The 22174-nt window shown below is 40.5% G+C and overlaps 1 protein-coding gene across 1 annotated transcript in view; it reads right to left on the bottom strand.

Moving 5' to 3' along the window:
* Positions 1-6678: 6678 nt before the first annotated feature.
* Positions 6679-22174, bottom strand: part of abcc5 (ATP-binding cassette, sub-family C (CFTR/MRP), member 5) — a 31328-nt gene continuing 15832 nt past the window's right edge. Inside the window, exons 6-29 of the mRNA XM_053500831.1 lie at positions 19974-20207; positions 18861-19034; positions 18625-18772; positions 18388-18536; positions 18198-18305; positions 17714-18055; positions 17086-17157; positions 16844-16968; positions 16469-16541; positions 15085-15288; positions 14800-14943; positions 14618-14714; positions 14082-14266; positions 13234-13380; positions 13013-13142; positions 12264-12546; positions 11527-11713; positions 11325-11414; positions 10546-10735; positions 10045-10204; positions 8653-8731; positions 8423-8536; positions 8018-8182; positions 6679-7889 (exon numbers count right to left, since the gene is read on the bottom strand). Coding sequence (XP_053356806.1) covers positions 7788-7889; positions 8018-8182; positions 8423-8536; positions 8653-8731; positions 10045-10204; positions 10546-10735; positions 11325-11414; positions 11527-11713; positions 12264-12546; positions 13013-13142; positions 13234-13380; positions 14082-14266; positions 14618-14714; positions 14800-14943; positions 15085-15288; positions 16469-16541; positions 16844-16968; positions 17086-17157; positions 17714-18055; positions 18198-18305; positions 18388-18536; positions 18625-18772; positions 18861-19034; positions 19974-20207 — 3702 coding nt within the window. The 3' untranslated portion in view covers positions 6679-7787. The remainder of the gene's footprint in view (positions 7890-8017; positions 8183-8422; positions 8537-8652; positions 8732-10044; positions 10205-10545; positions 10736-11324; positions 11415-11526; positions 11714-12263; positions 12547-13012; positions 13143-13233; positions 13381-14081; positions 14267-14617; positions 14715-14799; positions 14944-15084; positions 15289-16468; positions 16542-16843; positions 16969-17085; positions 17158-17713; positions 18056-18197; positions 18306-18387; positions 18537-18624; positions 18773-18860; positions 19035-19973; positions 20208-22174) is intronic.

Here is a 22174-nt window from a genome sequence, read left to right on the forward strand (position 1 = left end):
ATTTAAGCAAATCGAATGACTAAATAAAACATAATCTTTGATGTGGTGAAGCGAGATAGAGGCAGTCTGTAAGGGAATGCCTGTTTATTGCATCCATGCAGAAAGTAATTAGTCTCTCGATTATTTCACAACATTAACTCTAACCACAACCAATTAAAATGTGTGCAGTAAATCAAACAATGTAACTGTTGACAAATCACTGTGGTATAAGAATAACACAAAGAAGGATATGCATTATTTAAGCAATATCACTTAGCACGAGGCTTGTGCTAGTGCTGTTGTGATGAATATCAGAACGGCTGTGATGAGTTTTTTAGGGATGAGTGCCAAAGGTAACCCAACCGTGCTGATATTTAGCACAACAGCATGACACCGAGTGTGATATCGCTTTTATGTAACAGTTCCACAAACGGCATTTATTATCAACAGATTGTGGAAACCATGTACGTTTTTTCATCTATACCGCTTTAGAATATCAGCTCTGTTGATTTCCAGGGTTCTTGGGTTGAATTGTCACACATACTAAGTAGGGCCCTTGATCAGGCATTTGAGAGCAATTTGGAATTCAGCACTGTGTTTGGACACGAATGGTTCAGAGGCAATTCCGAACAACATAGAAGCAAAGGACTCAAAGTGTTTTTATGACATAACATTATCTGTATTCAGCCAAATCATTTATATTATAGCTAATTTCTCATTACATTATATTTTATTCACTCTATAACCTTAGTCCAACTGTACATGGATGAACATAGTTTTGAACATTGCTAATTTAATAAACCAGGTGTCTCCCTGTCTTAGTTTACTGTATTTAATTAAACAGGCAAAAACTGATATACTATTATGTAGAATGATTAAACCACTAAAGTGTAGTACCACAAAAAACACTGAAATCTCTTGGTTTTGTTTCACTTGTCATACTGCCTAACTAAATATGAACAGTTTCACAGCAGAACATTTTTTTTCTCAGAACACAATTTTACTCCTTTTGGTAAAGTGTTATTCTGACACACAAGGTTGTCTATAACAAACTTAAAAACTGTTTAATTAGGAAACTATACTGTACAACCCCATTTTAGAAGCTTAAGACGTTCTGGAATGTTCTGGAAGCTGGAACAACCAGACAGAGCAAAAAGTCTGATCTGCTTCACAGACAAAACGTGAAGCAGTACACTTATTGTCATTGTGTAATGTTTGTTTTATATATATAAACTTGAAAACTGTTTAATTCGAAAGCTATATAATCCTATTTTAGAAGCTTTAGACGTTCGCGTTAGCTATCTGATTTAAAGCAAAAGCCTTTTAGTGTCAATCGCATTGCTTTTTTCTGTCGTGTATTCAGTAAAGGGAAGACACTTTCTGTCTGTGCAACACAGTGGCAGTGGTTTAAATGTGGTAAAAGCTATTTTTGAAGATGTTAAAGCCAAGAAAAAGGACGTTTACACTCTTTTTCTGCTGTTGCCGTGACTCTAGCAGGAAAGACTTACAAATGTGCATCGATTAACAACCTCGATATGTCCTGTGAAATAGGAACATTATGTGATTTGAATGCTGCTTGAACACCATGTTATATACTTAACAAAATGATGTGGGAGACTTTAGTGTAATCAGTGTGGTGAAGCAGAGAAATAACATTGCAAAATGTAAATTATGGATGAGCAGATTTTTGTACAAGAGTCATGAGATGCACACACTGTGTGTGGAAAGCTGTTGGTTAAACAGTGCATACATGTACTATGATAGGGAGTTGTCGTCATGTACTGAAGTAAAACTTAAACTGGTATAGAGAGAGGTGAATAATGCCGTAAACTGACCTTTCTGTATGGCTTATAAGGGTCCTTATGATGTTCAATAATCTTTTAATTAAAAAGGTCTTGTATGCATGAAAAATTGAACACTTTTTTGAACACTTCATTTTTCATTGATCTACTTTGGTACCAATACTTTCTATTTGACTCACTACACAATCACAGTCTAATCATGAGTTATCTATATTAAAAAAAAAACAAAAAAAAACATCCAACATATTATTAATACTAAAGTATGGCCATAAACACAACTGCAAGTTGATTTATTAATTGTGACAAAACTGTGGGAGATGGATATATAGCTTTTTGAAAAATCACACATATAAAATATTTTGTTTGCAATACTTGCTTCACTTGCAAAAACTATTTTTTCTCAAAACTGCCAAAATAGAGTTATCATTTTGTTGTAAAAACTCTTCATGTGCTTTTTATTTAGTGTATACGGTTACTTATAAGCCCCTCATTTGTAAATCCAAGCAAATTTTTTGCTAGACCATATGAATTCTGCTGGTTTAAGAAGTGACTTTAAACAGGGACGAGATGTTCAGCAAACACAACTGTGAGATATGAAAAAAAGAATCGTCTACTGCCATAAAACAGACTAGACTAGCAAACACCAAAAAGTACTCAGATGGATAGCCTTTGATACTCAATTTAAACCAGGTGAAAGTGATACCACATTTAAGCAATGGGCAACAAAAGGCATTAGAGCAATATCTACAGTAGTGGAAAATGAAGAATTACTGACTTTCCTAACACTCAAAGAAACATTTTCTCGTACTTATCGGGACTTATTTAAGTATATACAATTCAGAGATTACTTTAACAGAGAAATAAAAATGCAAACTTCACACGAAATTAATCTAGTTGTGAAGATTATGATGAATGCATACAAATTAAATAGTAAATGTGTAATCTCCATGTTTTACGTAAGTATTATGGAAAGTAAGGCCAACTCAACATTATACCTTAAATCAAGGTGGGAAAAAGAATTAAATGTAGAAATTTTACCTCTAATTCCTCCACAATCTCGCAACAATTGAGGGTATTCAATTGGAAGAATTTAGTATGATTCTTTATTACACCTAAAATCAGCAGTGAAGCTTCTTCTACACCTCAACAATGTTGGAGACAATGTGGCTGCTAAGAAGCACACCATACACACATTTTTTGGAGATGTGAAAAACTGAAGCCATTTTGGAAAAATGTACATTTAACCCTAACAAAGGCGCTTGGATATGAGATCCCATTTTCATGCATTGTCTTGTTCTTGGGTCATATTTCACTGGTTACACTTCAGGAGGATCGATACCTGGTAAAAAATACTCCTTACAGCAGCAAGGAAAACCATAACCAGAAGCTGGTATAAGCCTGATTCACCTAAACAGCAGCAATGGCTTGAGGTAATTCAGGAAATGAGGACGTTGGAACATATGACTGGTGTGATACATTTGAAGGCGGACATGTATGCCAAAAGATGGCAAAAATGGAACCTTTACTTTGACAAATCATAGGGGCACTGGCTCTTAGACTGTACTAGCCAAAGTTTTAGGCATACTGTATGTGTCAACTGTTCCTATTCTTTTATACCTAGTTGTCTTTCCTTTTTGTATGTTTTTACTTTTTCTACAGTATTGTCACCACAGGCTCTGTTCTTATTTATTTATTTATTTTTATTTTTTTGTTATTTGCTTGTTATTGAAATGGCATGTCATATCTGACTCAAATTAGCCTTTTCTGCTATTTGGAAAATTGCATTTGATTGTAACAGTTGGGACGTACTAAAAATGCAAAAAAAAATTAAAGCGGAAAAAAACAGACGAGACTTACACAATACTATATTTTTAGATTATTTGAGTTGTTTCCATGTTGCTCTGGAACTGTCCCAGCGTGTCTACAGAACATCCCTTCATCATCAAATTTGCATAGTTAAATCCGATCATAAAACAAGCATCAACATGTTCCACTTGCAATTTCCTTATTTATCAGTTTCATCTTTTGCACAGCAGTATAATCAAACACTGTGTGGCTGGAGTGCATATAAAGTTGACTGTAACATTTAAACAGACTAAAAACACATCATTAAATAACATAAATCAATACAGAGTTAGCCAAAAAATGTATACACACTTTAGGAAAATAAAAGCTTTTATGGATATTTGAATAAAATATTTATTGGGACATCATTAGATGAATACATGTTAACCTTGGTATAAGTTACCAAATAATTATAGCACATACAGAATAGTGTAATTAACACTAAAAACAATAAAAGAACAATGAATTGATTGATGTACGAGGACTAACATTGCATTGTATCAAAATATAGGTATCAAAAATGTAAAACATCATTCAGTGCAGCTTTATTAGTTATTTTTCTTTAACTTTTACACATTTTGTAATTTTGCATTCTGTAACGAAAAATGTAATTAATTGGGATTTTTACCTTTTGATAAATTTTACTGTAAGGACACTAAATGGCCATTAGTAGCTTACTGGGTTACTGATCAAAAGGTCTAAGGTTCAAGCCTCAGCTCTGCCAAGCTGCCATTTTTGGGTCCTTGAATAAGGCCCTTAACCCAGTATAATCCATGAATGCTGTACCATGACCCTGACCCTGCACTATAACCCCTATCTCCTAACAATCTAGAATATGCAAAGAAAGCTATGTCACTGTATTCTCATGTACATAATATACTGTGTTGTATGTGACAAACAAAGGCTTCTTCTTCTTTTTCTTAATTAAAGAAAAAGACATTTGGAGGTTAATAATTTCTACTTCATTGTCTGGAACAATGTCATTGTCATTTTGGCAGCATGCTTGGAGTCATTGTCTTGTTGTAAGGTGAAGCTCAATCCCAGTCTTAAGTCTCCCACATTCGGAAACATATCTCCCCCCTAGGATTGCTCTGTACTTGTCTCCATTCATCATCTCCATTGTTAATAATTCGTTTCTCCAGTTCCTGCTCGGGAAAGAAATCGCGGCACCATCATGCTACCACCACCATGCTTCACTGTTCCCATTGTTATGCGATTCATTTAAAGCATGTGAAGTTCGAAAAAAGAAAAATGGGTAAATAGTTTACCTTATTTTGACTAAACCTAAAATAAATGTATATGTCTAATAATCTATAATAGCATTAGTTTTATTAAAAGCAATAAACTGCAAAACACAATCTTGTTAATTCATTCCAACTTTCAACTTGTTGAAAGTTTTTATGTGCACCATGCTGGAGGACAGAACATCTATATTTGCAGCACCTTCAAAAAAAATTGTCCTACAAACCCAAACTTCGATGCATGCTTATCTTAATCCTTTCCTTTTACTAAGTCACAAACACAACACCAACATTGTGTTTCATGTAAATTAGATGTACTGTACGATGCCTCTCTGAAGTTTTTGCTCCCTAGTGATTATTTCTCTTTTTGGCATGTCACAACCTCAGATTAAAATACTGTATATTGGATTTCTAGAAGTTTAATTCAATTTTATTTGTAGAATGCTTTTAACAACACTTTGTGTTAACAATTTAACACAAAGTGACTCTCTAATGATTGGGATGCCCTCAGAATTATTTAAAAAATAGAAAATCTCATAATGAATACATTCTCGCTTATTGCGAATTGTCCCTTTGCAGCAAGTGTACTGTAATTTGAGTTCTTTCAGATATTCTTTGCACATTTGATTACTGGATTGTCTCGCATTTCTCGATGCAAATTTTCTCAAATTCTTGCAAATGAGATTCAGTGACATCTAAACAATTTTGTTTAACTTTAGCCACTGCTATTGTAATACAGCAAAAAAGCATTCTGAATGCAATACTTTCTGTATATTAGGGCGTCCTATGTGTATATGATGTAAATCAACCATAAAGTCATTAACTTTAAACCCACCTAGTTATAGATTTCTTAAATTATGCCACTGGGGGTTCTCTGGCCCCTTGGGGCAGGGCTTCACAGGGGCTGTGGGGCTGTGCTGTGGTGTCTGGCACCAGGACACCAAGTGCTGTGGGGGGCCCCCGTGGATCTGACTTATTTGTCTAGCTTGTCCCATTGGTGGACGTGAATCCAACGGATTGGGATCTGGGGAGTTTGGAGGCTGTGTAGGCTCTTTGCCAGCTGGGCCCTGTGCTCAGCAGATTGTGGTGCACTGGGTGTTCTCGTACCTGCCTATCATAGCCAGTCTTGGCGTTGTTTTGTGAATTCGTTAAAAATTTGCATTTGCATTATCTTTATTATCTTTGCATTATTATGGGATTAGACCAGACGGGCTGAGCTTTGGTTCCCAAGGGCAAGAGTGAGCCTTGTGTCTATGAACCTGGCACCAGTTTACAATTTAGTTGGTGATCAATATTGTTCAGTTCACCTGTCAGTGGTCATAATGTTATGGCTGATCGGTGTACAGTATGTATTTACATCGGGCAATTTGGGAATGCCAATTAATCTAATCTGCATATCTTTGGACTGTTGGAGGAAACCAGAGTACACAGAGGAAACCCACCAACTACGGGGAGAAAATTCCACGCACACAGACCGGAGGCAGGTATTAAACCCTCAATATATTAAAAAATATATATTAAATATAAATGTTCAGCAGCTTTTAAAAATCTATTATTTAATAACCTATTCGTTAATTCGACAGCTTGTAGGTGGTCTAGGTATTGATTTCATGACCTAATTTGCTTTAATATTGTTGAGTTTATAAAATTTTTAAATTATTGGTCTGTAGATGTTTACATTTTATGGTATCTGCATTAAAAACTGATTTCTACAATTTATTATTCCCAGGTATTGTGCAAGCATTCAGAAGGCGTTGCTCTTAAACCCATTCCTCGTTCCTCTTTCACGGAACACACAGACACAGCAGACGTACACCTAAAAATAATTTTATTGACAAGAAAGAGAGTTGATTCTCCCTGTGTAACATCTCAGGCCCTTTACAAGGCAATTAAGAAATCATGCTAAGGCTGTGGAAAGTAAAGAAAGTAACATATGACCGGACGTTGTGCGGGTCCCACCGAACAGGCAGGTAGAAAAATCTGATTGACCTTTATCAAGGCTAAAGTTGACCTTCACCTGATCAAAGTTTTGAACTCAGAGTGATCCCTTTCCAGAGCTTTGCTCTGAGAGACCAGATCTTGCTTAACAAGCATGAAACAGGACACGATAACATTATTAGGCTTTATACCATCTGGGCGCAGCTGGTGAGTTCTTCTGACCATGTGAATGTGCAAGGACGAGCGAAAAAACGAGGTGAAAGAAAAATAAACCTCACAAAAATAGATACGTATGTCAGCAGACGGAAATGAAATGTTGATGCAACACAAGAGGGTGAAAAACATGTACAAGGCCTCTTAGCACAAATGCGACTGTCCTTGTTGTGTGGAGCAAGCAGCGCTGTTTCTAGAAAAGTCTGCCTAATTCAGTGCCATTAAAACATCCTGTCAACAAAATCACCAGCATCAGGAGTTCAAGTTACGAGACATCACACAGTCACACAAGTTGGCAAAAATCAAGTTATTAGACTCAAGGTTATGGTACAGTGATTTGTGAACGTGACATACGTGAACAGAGCTGATGCACAAACGCAAAAGCTCTGCACACACACACACACACACACACACCCTTTTCCCCAGCGTAAATAAGATCATCTTAGAATAGATATAGATAAACACTCTATGAAACACACCAGTTTGCATGGATGGAACTACATGAAAACCGATGTCTGCTTGTATAATGCAAAATAACGTTACAGTATCAGTATTTGGTGACCTGACCATTGCAGCTAACATTAAGTACATCTGAACAGGCATGTTCATGATTCTGTCTCCATAGAGACGCAGCATTCCCGCTCTCCAGACACGGCAAAGCCCCAGATGCCTGCAGGAGCAGGTGACGCTTAAGCACCAGTGACTGGTTGATTCAGCCGAGGATGTTTGTGTATCCTCGAACCTAACAAGTGCTTGCTTGCTGTCCCTTCTATCCCCTGACGGAAATCTTGTTCTCCACCGCGGCCAGCATGGCGCAAAATCGCGAGTTCTCGTTCGCCAGAAGTCTGGAGGGCTCGTCGAATTCCACCACCTGGATCGGACAAAGGACAAAGTTCAGAGTTAGGATCCAACCTTAAAAATGTGTGTGACGTCCATAGACTGGGTTAATCGGGAGCGGGAGCTGTGCTTCCTACAACCTAGGTCCTGAAGGTAGGTTACCTGGCCCTGGTTGAGCACCATGATGCGGTCGCAGCCGAGCACAGTGTGCAGTCGATGTGCGATGGTTATGGTTGTGCAGTCTTGGAAGGAGTTACGAATAGTTTCCTGGATTAGACAGTCTGTCTCCGTGTCCATAGCAGCAGTAGCCTCGTCCAAAATCAGGATCTAGGTATAAGTGAAATGACAAAACAACACAATTTTTTAAATATCAGGTCTGTTTTCTCATTTCGCCTTGGGGAACGCTTTGTCACCAGGCAAACCTTAAACCTCGCAGACTCAAATAAAGAAAATTAGTTTTAGCTGTTCCTCTACTTTCACTGAAAGCGTTTCCACTAGATTGTGAAGTGTGACAAATCATGAATTTGTACTCATTCACCCACGACAAGAGCATTGAGGGAATCTCACCTTGCACTGTCGGAGCAGTGTTCTTGCTACACACAGGAGCTGCCTCTCGCCCACTGAAAAGTTCTCGCCGTTCTCCACGACCTCGGACTCCAGCTTCAAGGGCAACTGAGACACCTGTACATGGGGAGGAAGAGCGGAAGGATGTTCATGTAATCTAGGAGTGGTGAGAAAACAAGAGAGGAACTGATTATGAATTTCGGGTGGGGTCTGCGTTCAGCCTGGTGACTTACACACTCCTTCATGTGAGTCCTCTCCAAAGCATCCCAGATCTGCGCCTCGGAATACTGGTTGAACGGATCGAGGTTTGATCTGTTTGGGGGGGAAACATTTACTTGGGTGACACAAGCTGAGAAGTGAAAGGTACGTAGGGAATAAAACACTCCGAGGGTCTAGTTGTTATAAGAAAATACAGTAACTAAACCATGGGGTGATAGGGTGTATGATCAAAACAAATTATGGTTTCCTACTGTATAGGGTTTTATTCCTCTTATATTATTGCATTATAATTTGCAGCAATTTAAGAATGATGAATCATACTATTGATCAATTTATAGCAATAGTTAAAGTTGTGAAACATTTGCAAAATAAGTCAGTTCCTGTTATCACTTGCGCTATAGCAGCTACCTTTTTTTTAATAGCTTGTCATAATAATGAGCAATACAGCAAGCTACAGTGCCATGAAAAAAAAAATCCTTTTTTTTTTGGCATAATTTGTCTTATTTAAATGATTGAGATCATCAAACCAATTTTAATATTACACAAAGATGAGCCAAGTTGATACAAAACCCAGTTTATAAATGATAATTTAATTTATTATGGGAAAAAAGCTGTCCAAACCTGCCTTATGAGAAAAAGTAATTGCCCCTAAACCTAATAACTGGTTGTGCCACCCTTGGCGGCAACAACTACATACTGTATAATCATTTGCGATAACTGGTACTGAGTTTTCTCATGTCGCTGTGGAGGAATTTTGTCCCACTCTTCTTTGCAGAATTGTTTCAATTTAGCCACATTGGAGGGTTTTTGAGCCTGTTTAAAGACCTTAATCGCATTTAAGTCTGAACTTTGCCAATCCAAAACCTGGGCCATTAGGAGGTAGTTTCAGTGTGTCCTTCAGGATTTTCTGGTAGAGCGCAGAAGTTACAGTACTTCTCCAGGTAGGTTTGGACAGTTTTTTCAGCCGTAAGAAATGAAATCATTCAAAACTGAATTTTGTTTTTACTTTGGTTATCTTTGTCTAATGTTTTAGACAAAAAAAATAGTTTGATGATCTCAATCGTTTAAATGTGACAAATATGGGGGGAAAAAAAAGTCCTTGGTCATGAAAATGTATAACTGCTGGAAGCGGAGACTCCTTCCATAACTGTTAAATATGTTAAGTAAATATATCTTTCCACAAGACAAGACAACAATATGGCATTACGTTTTTTGTATTGTAAAATAACTCATCTGCTTATGATACTCAGATTATATGGCGTGTTTGACATACTAGTCCCTGTGAATGAGAGGTTACTATAGCAACAATAACATATTCTAACAGCGCTGTGGTATAAATACAGTTTTAAGTACTGATATTTATATAAAGACTACACTAGATCCATGTAATAAAAACGAGCACTGACCTGACAGTCCCGCTGAAAAGCACAGGTTCCTGTGGAATGATGGAGAGCTTGCTGCGTAAATCGGCAAGGCCAATGTCGCAGATATTAACGCCATCAATCTTGATGCTTCCACCGGAAGGCTCCACCAGCCGGAAGAGAACCATGCCCAAGGAGGACTTCCCTGATAAAGAGAAGAAACACGAGGTCGTGTGATCGTTTGCCATCATTTTATAGTAAACCTTATGTTTTAAAGATATTATTTAAAACAAAGTCAGCTGATGACCTGAATGTACTGAATGACCAGAGTATCAAATCTATGGAGTTACCACAAGTGTATACGAGAATATAAATTGTGAGCCCTGGGAGCATGAGGAATCATTTCACACATGAACTGGAAACCAAAGCTAAGCTAAAGGCGGACGAACTTCATACTTAAGTATGCCTTTTTTTCTGGCCAAGCAGTGCGATCATCATGTGAATCTCTGTGTGTCTGAGATCTGTGTGTCTGATAACAGCACTAACCTGAACCTGTCCGGCCCACAATCCCCACCTTCTCCTTAGGCCGGATTGTGCAGGACAGTTTCTTCAATACCAGCGGAAGATCATCTCTGTACTTCATCTCAACGCTGTCAAATACAATCTCTCCCTCCTGTGGCCAGTCTGAAGGAGGGGCTTTGTTCTTCACCCGTGCCGGAGCCTCCAGTGACAGAGACTGGGGAAGAGAGGGATGAGAAATGATTACTGGGTTCGAACGGGTCTCGGGGATTTGTAGTTTAAGAGGTATGTGCAGAATATAAACAGAAACAGAATCTCAGATTTCTAGGATTATGAGTGTATCATTACTATTAAGATCATTGGTAAAAAAGTGTGGCATCAGTGTTTTTGATTTGATTTAAGTTATGCATTTGTTTTAGATTCCTAGTCTGATAAGCTCCATTTTGGTACTAAGTTTATTATTGGATCATGTCTGGTTGCTGAGGTAAGGCCAGAGGGTTTTGATTTTGGGGAGGAACTTGGAAAAATCTGTCAGGATCATATTTTTCGAATGAGAATTTTGTGACCTAGTAAGGAAGAGAGAATGCTTGACCTGATCTGATTGGTCACATATACTAACGTGAGATGCGTTTGTAGGCAGGGCTTCCATGGGGTCAGTTAATATTTTAAAGTTCATCAAACCCAGATCTAAAGAGGCCATGTTGGGGTCATGTTAGGGACCAAATACTCATTACAGATTAACAAACATGACCCTACTAGCTATGCATGAAGCATTTCATTCTGTGCTTGTGAGAACCGTCTTATACCTCGATGTAGTGGTGGATTCTCTCTACTGAGGTGAAGCGAGCTTCTGTCTCCGATGCAAGGCGGACAGTGAACTGGAACAGACCGGTCAGCTGAGGGAGACAAAGTCGGAAAATCATCTCTCTTCCCAAATCTGTCCAATCTGGAACAAGTCCATCAATACTACAAGCTCTAAGGACCAATCGGCATTGCTTTTGCACTCACCTGAACAGCGTAGGATATCGCCAGGCCTGCATATGCAGGGGGGATCTGACCATGCATGAGGACAATCATAAGTGCTGTAATGCTGATAAGAGCGACACTGATTACATCCAGACGCACAGCAAGCCAGCGCATTGCACAGCTGAACAGGTAAAATGGGGCCTGGTTCTGATCCAGCAGCTCCCGATATCTGAGACAAGGAAAATTGAAATCAATCAGTGTGGTTTAGGGTTCTGTGTTAGGGATCAGACATTCATTCCTTCATTCATCTTTATAACCAGACGGATCCAGGAACTATTCTGGAAACACTAGGCTTGGGACCGAAATACAACCTGGATTAGGAGCACAACACACACATTTACACTTTGGGACAATTTAGAGCCTTCAAGCCACCCAATTCCATCCACTTGGAGAGTTGCAGAACATACTTTTCTGAAGGGGTCCCAAGTAGCATAATGGAAACGTTTTCACCCTGTTGAGAGTGAAGGGACTCGCTGGCCGCGCTCTCAGGGCAATCAATCAGACCCTATTCAATTAGTCAATCATGGGCATCTTGGGGCATCATTTATGCAGAAAAGAGCAGATAGAGTTTATGCAATATGCTCCCCTGTGCTGCGAAGAGCAACCTCAAAGTTGATTGATTAATCTTGATTCTTACAAAGAATATGAACAAGTCAGGCATATTACCTGCAGGTAAAAACAAAGTGATAACATCTCACAGGTTTCAGACTGAGCCTTACCTTCGGAGGAACTCGTCTCCCTTGCCATAGGCCTGCACCGTGCTCAGGCCCTGGATGCTGGAGGCAATGTGGGAGAGGAAAGGTGACTGCGTGATGTTGTCCAGACGCTTGAGCTCGCGTATGAAGACCCGAGAGATGGCGTGCAACACGGTGAAGAGGATGACCAGTGGGCCAACAGCTACCAGAAACCATGGAAAGACACTGCTGATCACGCCCAGGCAGAACACTACGAGGATAACGTTCTGGATGAACATCTCCGCCTGGAACGGCAGGCGTGTGTCCACTGAGACGAGGAAAAAAAGTAGAGCCCAATGACAGATGAACATCAAATGAGAAGAGTTTAAGCGTCCATACACATAGTTAATGATCTGAAGCATTTCCAGTGAAAACATTTGGGGTCGGACCCCTAACCCTATATTCTGAGGAAGCTCCAATTTAAATGGTTTTTGCATTATATGTATTTATTGCCAGGTTCTCATAATAACTTCTAATCCTAACACAGAGCTGGCTAGAAAACTTTAAGCGTTGGTTCTTAAGGGTTCAACATTGGTGTTCCATTGGTTACTCAAAAGAAATTGACAAAAAGAAGAAAAATACTAGATTTATACTATAGGCTGTGGATTGTATGGAGTTTGCATGTTCTACCCATGTTTAGTGGGTTTCCTCCACGGCCCCTAGTTGGACTTCAAAGGTCCCTAGATGGAAACGAGAGAGATTGTATAATGTATTGTAACTTAGTCCGACTGTACCTTCATCCATGTCCTTGGAGAATCGATTGAGGATCCGTGCTGTGGGTGTGGTGTCAAAGAACTTCATAGGGCTGCGAAGAATCTTCTGGAAAAGATCGTCATGAAGCCGAGAGGAGGCACGCAGAGTTCCCTGGGGGAAAAAAAGACGACGAAGAAAAACAATCAGTATTGAATAGAGGTAATTAGAGAAAACAGACAAAAGACTATATAATAAAACTCACCTTGACAAAGATGACTCCTCTGAGGAGCTTTAAAAAGAGCATAATGACCATGGACATGGTGTAAACAGCAGCATAGTACTGCATCAGAGGGTTGTCCCGCATGCTGTCACTCACCATCGAGCTGTTCCCCACCAACACGGTAGTGTTCTGCACATTTAAGGGGTAAAAACACAACACTGAGTCATATGTCCTATGCCCGATTACACCCCGTAATGATTACATTATGTACAGTAACACTGATGTCATATGTCAAGAGGCAACTGCCCATAGCGTATGTCCAATCCATATAACTCGCATAACCTCAATCTGAGACCCTGACAATCTTTCTGCTGCATGTGATGAGGATACTCTTTACAATGTCACGCAAACCAACACCAACTACCAATTAAATATTTACATGGCCTTCTCTGATTCCACATGCTTTTGTACATCAGCAGCATTACTTTTTCACATGCAGGTCACCAGAGTGGTTTGAGCTGACCAGAAGGGCACGTCAACTCAAATAAGCACTCTTTACAACCGTGGTGAGCAGAAAAGCATCTCAGAGAAGGGGTTGATGTGTTGTTGTTTTTTTTGTCCTTCCATTTTTTTCATCGTCTGGGGCTTAAACAAGCCAATTACATTATTTTCCTAATGTGACCTCATATAAGAAGATACCCTGCCCTGGCGTACTGCTAAGTTCTGCGTATTTGGAGCATTAACAGATACACTTTGGGGACTTTTGGGAGATGTGTTTTCTTGTTAAAGTAGGACCTTTACAAAGGATGGGCAGAAAACTGTCAGATAAACCACGGAATTAACACAAACCCCTCCCACAAACCCCACCAGCTGTTCTAATGTTCTCTTACCCCACTGCCCTGCTTGATCCAGTAGCTGAGCCACCAGTTACTGAAAGCAGTGCTGCCCACGTTGAGGATGAACAGCGCCAGGATAAAAAGGAAGACGGGCAAGCCACCTAAAGCTTGAATATACACTTTGTACACCGAAAAGGGGACTGAACCCTTCCCGCGCTCTTCGGGCTGCATCAGCGGACCTGCAGGAAGAGAAAGAGAAAGTGAGGTATAGTCATCTGGGACACATTTCTAAGTTGTAACAAATGGTGTTAGAAGTGAGTTAACGGTGTAATGCAATGCCAGTTATAATTAAGAACTTTGCGAGCTACAATATCAAGCGGCTTGGCCAGTAGGAAATGATCATTGACGTACTGTGTGTTATCTCCCACTGTGTCTTATCTCCCACTATGTGCTCCATCTAATTTAGAAAGTCTGCTTTGTGATCTAAAATTAAACGGAAGTCTGGCAGCAAAAACGGCCTCGGAGCTGAAATAAAACTATCCCGAGACTGGTTGTGTCTTAGTGACTCACACATTCAGTGCTACACCTACCACTGTCCTTGCTGGGAGGTTTCTCCTTCTTCACAGATGCTGCCTTGGCGTTTTCACCTCGTTTCTTCAAAGAGCTTCCAGCGTTCTTGCTCGGCAACTGTTAATATACAATTTTAATGAACCTACGAGTGTCACGTCACGCCATTCTAGACACAAGTCTTTCTGCTGAGTCTGCGTCTTACCTCAATAAAAGGAGTTTCTCCGAGCTGTAGGGTGTTAAACATCGCTGCGTAATCTCCGTTCAGGTTCATCAGGTCTTCATGGCTGCCCTTCTCTGTGATGCTGCCCTCTCGCATAAAGATCACTTCATCGCAGTCCACCAAGTACTTTTTCAAAACAACATACCAACATTAGATTAAAACTTTGTATTATGCTACATCAAAAAGAGAACTAGGATTTTAAGAAGAATTTGATACTGAGAAGCTTGGAAATGTGTTTCAAACCAAGCAGCAGATCAATGTTCCTACCTGCAGCTGGTGAGTGACAAAGATGATGGTCTTGCCGCGTAGCTGCTTCTTAATCGCGTTGTTAAAGATGTGGTTGCTCACATGGGCATCTAGAGCACTGAGGGGGTCGTCCAGGATGTAGATGTCCCTGTCGCTGTAAAGCGCCCGAGCAAGACTGATCCTCTGCCGCTGACCACCGCTTAGATTGGCCCCTCGTTCACCAATCTAGTGATAAGATGAAAATATATATATAAAAACATATACACCGGCTACTTGTTTATACAATTAGGGAACAGCTTTGCTCTCCATAATATACTCACCCATCATAGAAAAAAATTACTATCACACCACAGACCTGATGAATTCCCAAACCCAGTTGGTCTGAAGCAACTCAATATATACAGTGCTGTGAAAAAGTATTTCCCCCCGTCCAGGCCCAGACCATCACACTACCACCACCATGTTTGACTGTTGACCCAAACCATCCAAAAAGTTCAACTTTTGTCTCATCAGTTCCCCATTATCTTGGGGATAATCAAGATATACTTTGGCAAATGTATGACAATCCTTTGTGTTCTGTTCGTCATCAGTAGCTTTTAACTTGGAACTGTCGCGAGGATGTCATTTTTGCCTAGTCTATTTCTTTTTTTCCCCCCAATTTTCTTCCCAATTGTCCTCGTATCCAACTCTTCCCTGTCACTAGGGGACTCCCACATTAAGGCTGCTACTACTAGTCTCAGAGGACAGTGCCATCCACTCCTTCCAATTGCGTGAGCTTATGATGGCTGTAGAGCTGTGATTAAGGTGAAAGCACCATGTGCCTCCCATCCCACCCCGCTGAGAGTGTTCAGCCACTCAGCTCTCTCTAGTATAGGTTGGCCACTCTTGGGTTCTCCATTTGTGGAAAATGGCTCTCACCATGGTTCGCTGGAGTCCTAAAGCCTTATAAATGGCTTGGTAACCTTTTTCATGTGAATTATTTTGTTTCTCATCTGTTCCTGAATTTCTTAAGATCGTGCTCCTTCACTTCTATATAAGGGATTTCTTGATTCAAAAGGTCTGGCAGTAATCAGGCCTAGGTGTGCCAAGCAAATTTAATTAAGTTTTTCAAAAATCTGCTTAAATGATTTAGCAGGGGGGGCGATTACTTTTTCACATAAACCTAAGGTAGGTTTAAACATATTTTTTTCCTTTATCAACTGCATTTTGTATTTACTTAGGTTATCTCTGGGTAATATTAAAATTTGTTTGATGATCTCAATCATTTAAGTTTGCAAAAAGAAAAAAAAATACAGATAAATGCAAATCCTTTTCTTTCACAGCAATGTCATGTTTTATTCCTTATTTAATAAAATCTGTAAATTCAGATGATTTTTTTTTTTTGTTGCATGTCTTAATGGCTTACCTCAGTCAGATCAGAGTGGGGAAGGATGGCCATGTCCATTCTCAAAGAGCAGGCACTCAGGACCGCCTGGTACCTACGGCAACCAAAAACAGATGACTTATTTAGGGATAGAGTGGTGAAAAAAATGACCCTGAAAATATTTTTTTTCCCTACATCTTACAGGCCAAGACCCTTAAATAATTAAATTCTAGAATCAGTCTGACCAGCGACATGGCAGTCCAGCCATACTTCCAGTAATGCTTTGTTACAGTTCACATACTGACAATTGATCTGCTTAGACAAATAGATGAAAAATGTTGCTGTTATTTGTTTCATTTGTTAAATACTGCAATTACACCACCTAAAACTGCAAAAATACTAAAAATCCGCACTCACCTTTCTTCTTCATATTCCTTCCCAAACAGGATGTTGTCCCGAAGTGTAGCATTAAGGATCCAGGCTTGCTGGGCCACATAGGCAAAGTTTCCATCAACCGCTACCCTTCCCTCGAGAAGCGTCATCTAATTGGTGGACAGAACAGTGTCTTTCCTACCCGTGCCCTGAGACTTATTGTTAACTTTATATCAAGCCTGTATAAAACATTGGTTATGACAGATTGGCTGATAAGACGCAGTTACCTGGCCAATGATGGCGGATATAAGTGAAGTTTTTCCACTGCCAACACTTCCACAGATACCCACCAGCTTCCCCTGGTGAAAATAAAGACATGTTTACAACACACATTAGAGAGGCGCTCCCTCAGGACATTGCCTACAAACAAATCCTTCCACACTCCTAGGAAATTAAGACCCATTAAGAGATTCTTTGGTTGTCCCTTTTGAGGCCCATAAAGGTTCTATGTTAAACCATATTATCTAAAAACGTTCCAATTGAACCTTAAATCCTTAAAAGGTAGGATAGTGAGAATCCAACAAACTTTTAAAAGAAACTAATCAATGTTCTCTTTCCTTAAAAATGTCATCCCAATTTTTTTTTTCTTAGGCTTTTCCCTTTATTCTAGGGGTCGCCAAATTTGCCCTTCCTCTTGCAACCCACCCAATTTCTTGGCGCTTGGGAGCAACACTGAATCTAAGTAGCCATTTGATTGGGTTTAAAGCCTCGCTCAAGGGCCCGACAATGGTGACCTGCCAGTGGCAAGGCTCAAACCCCTGTCCAATCCCTCCAATCAGCTACGCAGAGCCTCAAATTTTTAAGCCACCACTGAATAGAAATTTGGCCTCAGTAATTTACAGATAGAATTTGAACCTTTTGTATGGTGAGGTCGATACAGTGCAAGGTTCTTTGCAGCCTTTGGCTAATGGTGGGTATAGGCAAGGTGTGGTCTTCTGTTCCTGAGGTCACGTCTGTTAACAGCCGCCCTTGGTGCTCTTCCTCCACTATTCCACAATGGCTCGGATCCTCTTTCTGGTATTGTTTCTTGCGTGCCACTCTCTGACTCATTCCCACGTAGGGAGTACCTCTTGGGGTAGGCTGGGCGCTGTGCCCACCCGTCTCCCAGGCCAAGCTCGCCCCACTTAGTTCCACAGATATGTGTGGGCTCTGTGGTAGCTCACGGATCGTCTTAACCTCGGCCATCAAGAGGACACTCTGGAACATCACACAGATAAAGAGTTTAGTAAAAACATTTTATAAATATAAGTGTATCTATGTATTTGTACTCATCAAATTTGCAAGTGGTAGGTCAAATGGCTGCTAGGTAAAAAAGAAAAAGAAGAAGGACAAGACTCACCTTAAACCTCTCCATCGCAACAGATGCTTCAGAAAGGGACTTGACAGAGAAGGGGGTGACTTTCAAGGCAAAGGTCATGGCATTGAAGACGGTGACAACGGTAAATGCCTGGGGGAGGACAAAAGCTCAGCATTCCTACAAAACAAATCCAGTGCTTGTGTATTCATAAAAGTGAGTTAACAGACCCTACCTGAGCAGCAGTGAGGTCATAACCTAGCAGCATATGGGTGGAGAAAGTTGCCACGCTAGCAATCACCACCACGATGGGAGCAACTCCAACAGTTATGCTCTGGAAATATCCTGTTCGCTCCAGGATCTGACGTTCTTCATCTCTTATTCCTGCAAGATCACATCCAGAGTGTTATGCACTTATTGGCATCTCAGCAACTGATATAAAATAAATAAATAAAATTCATCATGCACTTACTTCTGAGAACTTGTGAGAAAGCCTTCACCCAGGCGTACATCTTGATGAACTTGATGTAGTTCAGGATCTCGTTCATTTTTTGAACACGCTGGTCAGTCACGGCAACACCCTTCCTTCTGAAGTAGGCTGTGAGTCTGGAGCTAAACATCTATACGAATTGAGCAAATGTAAAGATTATGATGTAAAAATCTTCAGAAAGCTACGCTCAGGCAAAGATCGTATGCACAGCTGCTCACCATCGTAGGGTAGAAGAGGATAAATACAGCAGAGCCCAGTAGAGATGTGGGTCCAAGCACTGAGAGGTTGTAGGCCATTCCTAACACGGCCACCAGGGGGCCTCCTGCCAGCAAGCTGCCCATAGCTGCCGCCTCAAACATGCGTTGGCCGTCGCTCGAGCACATGTTGATCAGCTGGAAAAGTCAGTATAGGCAGGTTGGCTTCAGTACACATGTCTGAATTTTCAGTTGAGTAGTATTACAACTACAGATGAGTGAACAAATAATTAAAGAGTTTGGGCAGTGTGTTGCCGCGTCACAAGACACCGGAACGATGGGTAATCTAAGTAGAGACCCTTTCTATTAGGGTGGATAGCATATCCAAAATCCATATACTTTATAGTATAACAGGCCCACTGCTCACTCATATACCTTTGGGGGTGGCGTAACACTCTCGGAGGACAGCGCTATCCGCAACTTCCGATTGCGTGAGCTTACAGATGCCCAAGATTGGCTGTGGACTGTGATTGATGTGCTAAGTGCCTCCCATCCCAACTCCCTAGACCTTGGGCTGCTGGAGGCTACATTATCACCCGGGAATAGAACTAGCGATCTCTGATACTTTAACACTGCACCACTTGGGGGCCCATAAAGCTCTTAATCTATCCTCATTATGCTTTCTTCATTTTATATGACCCTGTGACCCTGGCAATGCCACTGACTTCAGCAGTAAAACATTGCATGATAGATGGGTCACTGTAAATATACAATATCAGTCAATCGTTTTGGACACACCAGTCAAAAGTTTAGACTGTTTTTACCCTGAAAGCAAGACTAAAACTTGGTGAAATTCGTTTAGAGTTACCAGTCTCAAAAATCAAGAATTAACAAACAGCACCTCAGATTAGAGCCGTTATGAAGGCTTTACAGAGCATAAGTACCAGACACATCTCACTCATCAACTGTTCAAAGAAGATTACTGCACATTTCAGGTGCCTTCAGCATTGTTTTACAAGAAGCAAAAAGATAAAAATCAGTGACCATGGAATAATGATGTGCATCCAATAATGCTCAATGGTAGCTCCAAGGTAGGTGTACATAATAAATGAGCATCTCTTCATCTTCATGACTCACCTCTCCGATAGACTTTTCGCGCAGGCTCCGGAGATGCAGGATTTTCTGGAAGGCCATGGTGAGGATGGCGCCGCGCAGGCGCGTGCCTGTGCGGTAGTTGAGTGCCCAGGTGAGGGCAAGCGACCAGGAGCGCAGAACCTCGGTGCTCAGCAAACCGAGCACCAGCAGGATGCCGTAGGGCGGATCGGGCTCACTCTTCTGAGTGTACTCCAACAAACGCCCTACCACAAAAGCCTATAGAGAAAGGGAGGACGAGCAAGGGGGCGACAGGACACAGCACGCGTGACTGAGGGCACACACGCACACGCCTCCCTGAATCAACAGTCCTACCCTTATTCTCACTTCGCATTCCTTATTCTGTCTAGTTATCGTATCCAAAGTGCACTAGATATCTTATCGAAGTGCACCAGATGCATGGTTGAGAAATGGACTGAATGGTGTTCTAATCGTTTTAAAAGAATCAGTTAAGGTATAGCAACTTCTACTAGAAGAAATGGCAGCCATTTTTGAGATTGTGTTCTAATCGTTTACCTTCGGTGGCCCTTTTCTCTACCCTTTGAAAAAAACAAGAGAGACAATGAAACAGCACCACTAGGTTTTTGGAAAAATAAAAGACATTGCACTGCTAACAACATGTTATTACAGACATCCCTTTTTTGTTTGGCGGATTCAAAGGCATTTTACCTACAGTCACATCAGGCTGGGATACAGGACGGAGACGCACTTTTGTTTTAATACCTGAAAATCAATATCAGTTAAATGAACAAAAATTAGGAGCAAAGAGCATATAGGTATAGGAGACAAGAACAAGAACAGCCACTTCAGCATTGCACATACACGCATACATATCACTCATCATTTCACACACATAGGCATTCAGGAGAGCTCATCATACATACTGAGAACATTCGCCACCATTCGCATATGGTTCATCACAGCAGCAAGATTTTATTTAAAAAAAAATGTAAAAAGAAATGAAAAAGAAAAGAATGTGAATTTCAAAGAGGATATGACATCCATGATGCACATTCATTAAAACAATAAACACATGTACCAGGAAAACGAAATGTACAAGATGCAAAGGAAATCAATTTAAAAACTCAACAAAAAATTGTAAAAAAGAAATTGAACTTAACAAAAACAAGTTTAGGTCTTCCAATCTCTCATCGGATCAAGAGTCATTTGTAATTTGACATGATTTGCGAACGCGACATGATACTTGTCTTGTTGTCTACTTATATTCAGCTCAGTAGAACAGCTCGGAAAAAATATCACCACAAATGATTTAAAAAGAAAGACCACTTGGGTGGCTGAAGGTGTCCATAGATGACGTGGTCAAAGAATTCGTCAACATACAAAGAGAATCGAAATGAGGTTCATTTCCAGTATAAAAGCTTATCGGTCCATATAAAAGAAAAAAAAAGAAAAAAAGAAAGTAGAACACAAGTCCAGTTTTTTTTCCTGTTTCATCAGGATTTTGCTTCGTGTAATCAACAGTCCATTCGCACATAGCTAAATCACGGACATGGCGTTCACTTCAATTACAAATGACACATTAAACAGCTTAAAGCGTAATTCATTTCCAAACCATTGACATTTTTGCTGGATCAAATCAAAAAAACATTTTTTTGGATGTGAGAGCAAAATACAGATACGAGAACAGGGAGAGAGAGAGAGAGAGAGAGAGAGAGAGAACGAATGAAAGTGAGAGACAGATGGGGAGGGGGGGGGGGAGGAGGAGCATAAACTCTTGATCCAGCCCTGCATAAGGAAACGTGCCCTTACCTCGCGGGCGTCATCACGTGTTCTGTCTGCCAGTGTTCACTCCGCTGGTAAAACCGACACCCTGTGGAATCTAAAGAATAGCCTCTGTCACATGTCTCTCACATGGGGCCATAGCCACCTCTGTCCCCCGAGCAAACCCCCAAACCCAACTCGCATTCTCCCTCCATTAGCCATCTTCCCCAATATGTTGCCTAGGTTAAAAAGAAAAAGGGAAGGAAGGATTCCTTTAGATTGAGATCCTCTTTGAAAAACTGAGTTAGGACTCTATCCGGAACAAAGGAGATATTTCCTGAGCAAATCTGTCTAGAATGGATAGAATGATAGAGACCGGTCACTGCTGAGTATACTGTATAGGATAGGTCATCTAGGGTCAAATTTCGGATCAAATCTGAAGTCCTCCAGAGGGTGAGGAAGGC

Source organism: Clarias gariepinus, chromosome 7 (assembly GCF_024256425.1).
Source record: "Clarias gariepinus isolate MV-2021 ecotype Netherlands chromosome 7, CGAR_prim_01v2, whole genome shotgun sequence".
Taxonomy (NCBI): domain Eukaryota; kingdom Metazoa; phylum Chordata; class Actinopteri; order Siluriformes; family Clariidae; genus Clarias; species Clarias gariepinus.